The sequence below is a fragment of the Cyphomyrmex costatus genome, unplaced genomic scaffold (genome assembly GCF_001594065.2).
Source record: "Cyphomyrmex costatus isolate MS0001 unplaced genomic scaffold, Ccosl1.0 scaffold171, whole genome shotgun sequence".
NCBI classification, from domain to species: Eukaryota; Metazoa; Arthropoda; class Insecta; order Hymenoptera; family Formicidae; genus Cyphomyrmex; species Cyphomyrmex costatus.
Window position 1 is genome coordinate 29770 of NW_017275727.1, and position 5068 is coordinate 34837.

A 5068-nucleotide genomic window follows, 5' to 3' on the forward strand; every position below is an offset into this window, starting at 1 on the left:
AGAGAGAGAGAGAGAGAGAGAGAGAGAGAGAGAGAGAGAGAGGTTAGAGTGCGCGCGCGTACGCGGTTAGAATGAGCATTTAAATAGCTAAGCCCAGACTCTGCGCGATTTTTGCTGCTAATCTGTCGTCAACTTCTGTCAGCAGGCTCTGTTCGGTTTTTGCTACGAATCTGCTGGCAAAACATGTCAGCAGACGTTGACAGCAGTTTGGCAGTAGTTTACTATCCTGATAGCAAAATGATGCCAAATTGCGCGCAAATTGGCAGCAAACTCGATCAGATCTTGTCTACAAAACCGTAGCCATCTGCGTTCGCATTTGACTATGGATTTGGCGACGTTTGCTGACATGTTTTGCAGCAGATTGGTGACAAAAACCGAGCAGAGTCTGCCGACATGATCTGACAGCAGATTGTGAGCAAAAACCGAACAGAGTCTGCTGACAATATTTAGTAATACAGACTCTGTTTACAATTTGTTGCCTTTCTGCAATTAAAAATTGTCAACAAACTCTGCTCGGTTTTTGTAACCAATCTGCTGTAAAACATGTCAACAGACGTTGATAGCAGTTTAGCAGCAGTTTGCTGACAATACAGACTCTGTCTACAATTTGTTGCCAATTTGCAATCGAATATTGTCAGCAGGTTCTGCTCCAAATCTGTTTCCGCAGGCTTTGCTATCAGGGAAATTAAGGTATCTACCAAACAAATAAATAACAGATCTGGAGACACGGTAGTGTCTCTGTAAAAAGTAACCTAACCAAATGCTGTAAAGAGAAAATAATTATATAGAAAATAATTTGTATTCTTACAGCGGAATTACATCAGAGAATTTGTGTAATAAAGCAGAAAATATCTAACTTCACTTACGTGTTCGTCTATTCTGTGCCATCAATGTAACAGATTTTCTAACCTTAATCCTTTGTTATTGCTGATGCTGAGATTCTTTATCCGACTTAACGATCGTACAGATTGCAGAGATCGATATTTATTCTAACCTCACTTACGTGTTCGTCTATGCCATCGATGTGACTAATTTCGGTAATTATACAGAATCACTGCCTCACCTTAAAAAGCCATCAAATTAGGCTTATTCGACGCGTTTTTGGGTGCGGTCGAGTTGCCACTACGAATACTTCGAAGCGTTTCTTGATTGGTTAATTTGTAAAATTCTTTCTTCTGATTGGTTAATCAAACGCTTCGAAGCATTCGTAGTGGCAACTCGACCGCACCCATAGATACACATTTATATCTCTTGCGCCAAAACTTCCAGAATGCATTTCCTCTCTCCGTAGCTGACGAAAAAAATTAAAGTTAACGACTATTCAGGTTAGGAAATCTGTCATACCGACTACGGCTGCGGTCCATTTGCTTCTTCCAAATACTTTCAATGCTACGCTCCAAACGCTATGTTTGAATTGGTCCATTACTGTTCCGAATGCTACAATTGCTACTTGAACGCTCCAGCCAACCCACCTCCCGAGGTGAGGCAGTTGGAGCGAAGCGGGAGCGAAAACGATGACGTATTGATGATGTAATCAGAGTTGCTGGGAGCGTTCTGAAGCGTCAAATGGATCAGCCATATTAGTGCTACAAATGTTCTGTAGCGTTTGAAGCGCTGAGTGGACCGCAGCCTACATATAGTGCTACGAGTATGCCTTCTTCATGCTGCCTGACCTCGTGCGCATGCGCTCGGTATCGTTTGAGTCCAACAGAATGCACGAAATTTGAAATTAACAAATATATTGTTGTCAGACACGAAATTCTACACCTTTCCCTGTTCAGAAACGTTGAACTTTCCACGCGAAGTAACTTCCCCCCCTCCCTGCAGAGGGGCACACGACTTCTACGATTGTACTGTCGGGGCAGACCTCTGTCCATCTCTCCCTCCCCCCCTGCTGAGGGGCGCACGACTTCTACGATTGTACTGTCGGGGCAGACCTCTGTCGACGGTGTGGGTGCGGACTGCGGGGGCCGAAGGCCACCCCCTTGCACCCGCCCGTGTCTGTGTGTGTAAAATATAAAATAATAGACTCATATCGTTATATAACGAATGGAACACCCCCGACAGTACAATCGTAGAGGTCGTGCGCCCCTCAGCAGGGGGGGAGGGAGAGATGGACAGAGATCTGCCCCGACAGTATAATCGTAGAAGTCGTTATTTATGTAATTTTTTATTGTCTCTGAAGAAGGCTCAAAATTGAGCCGAAACATGTAAGAATAATTTTTATAATAAATAAGTTTTGCTTGATAAATATCAGCGTTTGCGTAAAGTTATCTGCGCCTGACTCCTAGTGCCGGCTTTTCTTTCCAAGTTAATTTTAAATTGTACGGGAGTTTTTGTGTGTTATTAAAGAATTATTATATAATTTAAAACTTTTAGAAGGGATTATTTATCAGTCCAGGGATTAAGATAATCATCTATGTCTATAAATTTTTATTCAGCTCTCATAGGTACTACATCATTTTTATACGTAAAGAGATAGACAAAAGGAATTTTGACGTCACATATGTATATATACACGGGATGTTTCGTGGACAGGGCATACAATTAAATGTTACAAAACGCATTAGTTCTTATCAGTAGCAGTCATGTTTTAACAATTGGATTCGGAATACTCTCTTATATTCTAGGAACTGAAAAACAAGTACTTTGTACGTAAGACTAGTCTCGTTTTTCTACTCTTTCGTATTCTGCAATTGTAAATGCGAACAAATTCAAAATTGCCATTCGAAGCGTTATCTAATGCGTCAATATTTTTATACTCGTTTACATATTATTATTTAATAGCGTTATTGTACGTCAAGCGCCGGTACGAATGTAGAAAACACATTTTGGCTCTCCAAATCAAGATTCCGCTAAACTAATACATTAAAAAATTGATTTAATTGCAATCGCCTTACTGTTACAGTTAATTATTTCAGATTTGGTCAATATGGTAACTTGTGCAAAATTTTTTGTATGGTATAATATAAACGTTTGTGAATTAGTAATATTTCAAGATGATAAAACCATATCGTTAGTTACCAATTATTGTTTTAAATATGTACAAATATATGCTCCTTTAAAATTAAAGTAGCTTTAAAACGATGGAATTACAAGATACATACAGTACTCTTGTAAGGTAAATGTACCAGTTCGTGGACACGACCCAATTGTTGGACAAATTGTGACAATTTTAAATATTAAGCTTTTGATGATATGTTACTCTAAATAAATTTTTAAGCAATTTTTCATATTATTTAGAAATTAAGAATTATATAATTTATTCATATTAAAAATAATACTTTTGTAAAAAAAATTTCGTTTATGGACAATCGTCCATTCATTAGGACATTCACACATATGCGTGTATCAATTATTGGACATTCCTTAGAGTACCTGTCTACTGCAAACATATTTTGTATATATTACATATAAAACTTTACATAAAACTTCACTAATTACAATTTCGATAAACTTTTTTGAATAATCTTGATTGATAAGTAAGTAAAATGCGATTCTCTTCTATAATAAGAAAATTGCTTATTATTTATCCAATAATTGGGTCATAATTTTGTGGACACAGAGACATGTCACATTTTTTGTCCAATAATTAGGACATTTGAATCATATTATATTTATGACTAAATACAATTTATAATAAACGCAAATAACATATGTGATAATGGATTTAGTTTCAGAAAACATCCATTCTTACTAAGCATGTGCAATAAACTAAAATTTTAATGTTCTAAAGTTTAAATAAATGATTTCGTCGTGCAATTCCTTAACTGTCTAATAACCGGTACATTTACCTTATATTGCATTTAATTTGCTTAATAGTAATTTTAAATACTAGAGAGTAACAATAACAATAAATAAAAAAATATTATATAATAAACGCAAATGCTTATTTTAGAATCGTATTTATATAGCTACATACACACGTACACACGTACGCACGCACGCACACACATGTATATATGTATGTGTGTATATTTAACAAACTCTGAGAGTTTTATTACAATTTGCAAATAAACAGAGTAGCAAAATCATTGTATTTTTGCGATATAAATATTCTAATTGTAAGAATGAATAACGGTACTTGATTTCATATACATGAAAATCTTCATGACTTTCGTGCAATTCGTTCGTCGATTTTCGCGTTGTTTTTCGACTGCAAGTACATATACGTCTTACAAAATGCATAGGTTTTTCAAAAAATCGCACAACATCCAATTCTCCCTAAGATTACAAGTGTATACTATAATATCGAAATAGTAGTCCACAGTGTGTATGTGATTCAATCGTTCTCTCAATTTTTTTCACTGAATTTCTTAAACTCGTATTTTGTCACATTTACCATCTGTGATACTTCTTGTTGAATCAGTTTATCGATTGACCCATCTCTTCACTGCTTCTGCCCAATTGGCTTCATCTTCATCTTCCTTCTCACCGTCTGCTTCCTCTCTCTCGCCTCTTTCCTGCTCCTGTTCGCTAGACAACGTAGCCGACGGTGTTTGCGGTATGCTATTACGAGATCGCAATTCCGCCAAAAAGTCATTCTCCTGCTGATAACGTCGTTGCAGTTCCTCTCGCCAGGAATTTCCACCGCCGCTGCTATCATCGCCATCCTCACCGGCTTCAAAATCTATAAGTAGACGCGACTCGTGTCAAAATTCAGTCGCATAAGTACTGAGATTATTTATTATATTTGTCATTTTCAATTCAAACAATAAAAGATAAAGTAGCATATCTATATTCGCTGAATTTAATTCCATTTCTCTTTCATTGTCTTCCTAAGTAGGTTTCAACTTCGAAGATTTATATATTCATATATTATCTAGTATTTGTACATATATAGACTTATAACTATAGACGAATAAGAACAATCATTTATGAAAATATACGACAAAAATCCGTTATAAAATAACTTATCTTAATACTATCGTCAGAAGTATACATCGTAGTTGTGTGCGTGATGCTTATGAAGATAAAAGAAATGTAGAGATGTTTTTAAATATGAATACGAGTGTGTATATATATATATATATATGTATATACAATAATCAATATATATATAATTATG

General features: G+C 36.0%; 1 protein-coding gene across 1 annotated transcript in view; it reads right to left on the reverse strand.

The window, feature by feature from the left end:
- Positions 1–4059: 4059 nt before the first annotated feature.
- LOC108771981 (dystrobrevin beta) overlaps positions 4060–5068 on the reverse strand; it is a gene marked incomplete at its 5' end in the record, with an annotated part of 129826 nt that continues 128817 nt past the window's right edge. Inside the window, one exon of the mRNA XM_018537412.1 lies at positions 4060–4630. Within this exon, the coding sequence (XP_018392914.1) occupies positions 4371–4630 (260 nt within the window). The remainder of the gene's footprint in view (positions 4631–5068) is intronic.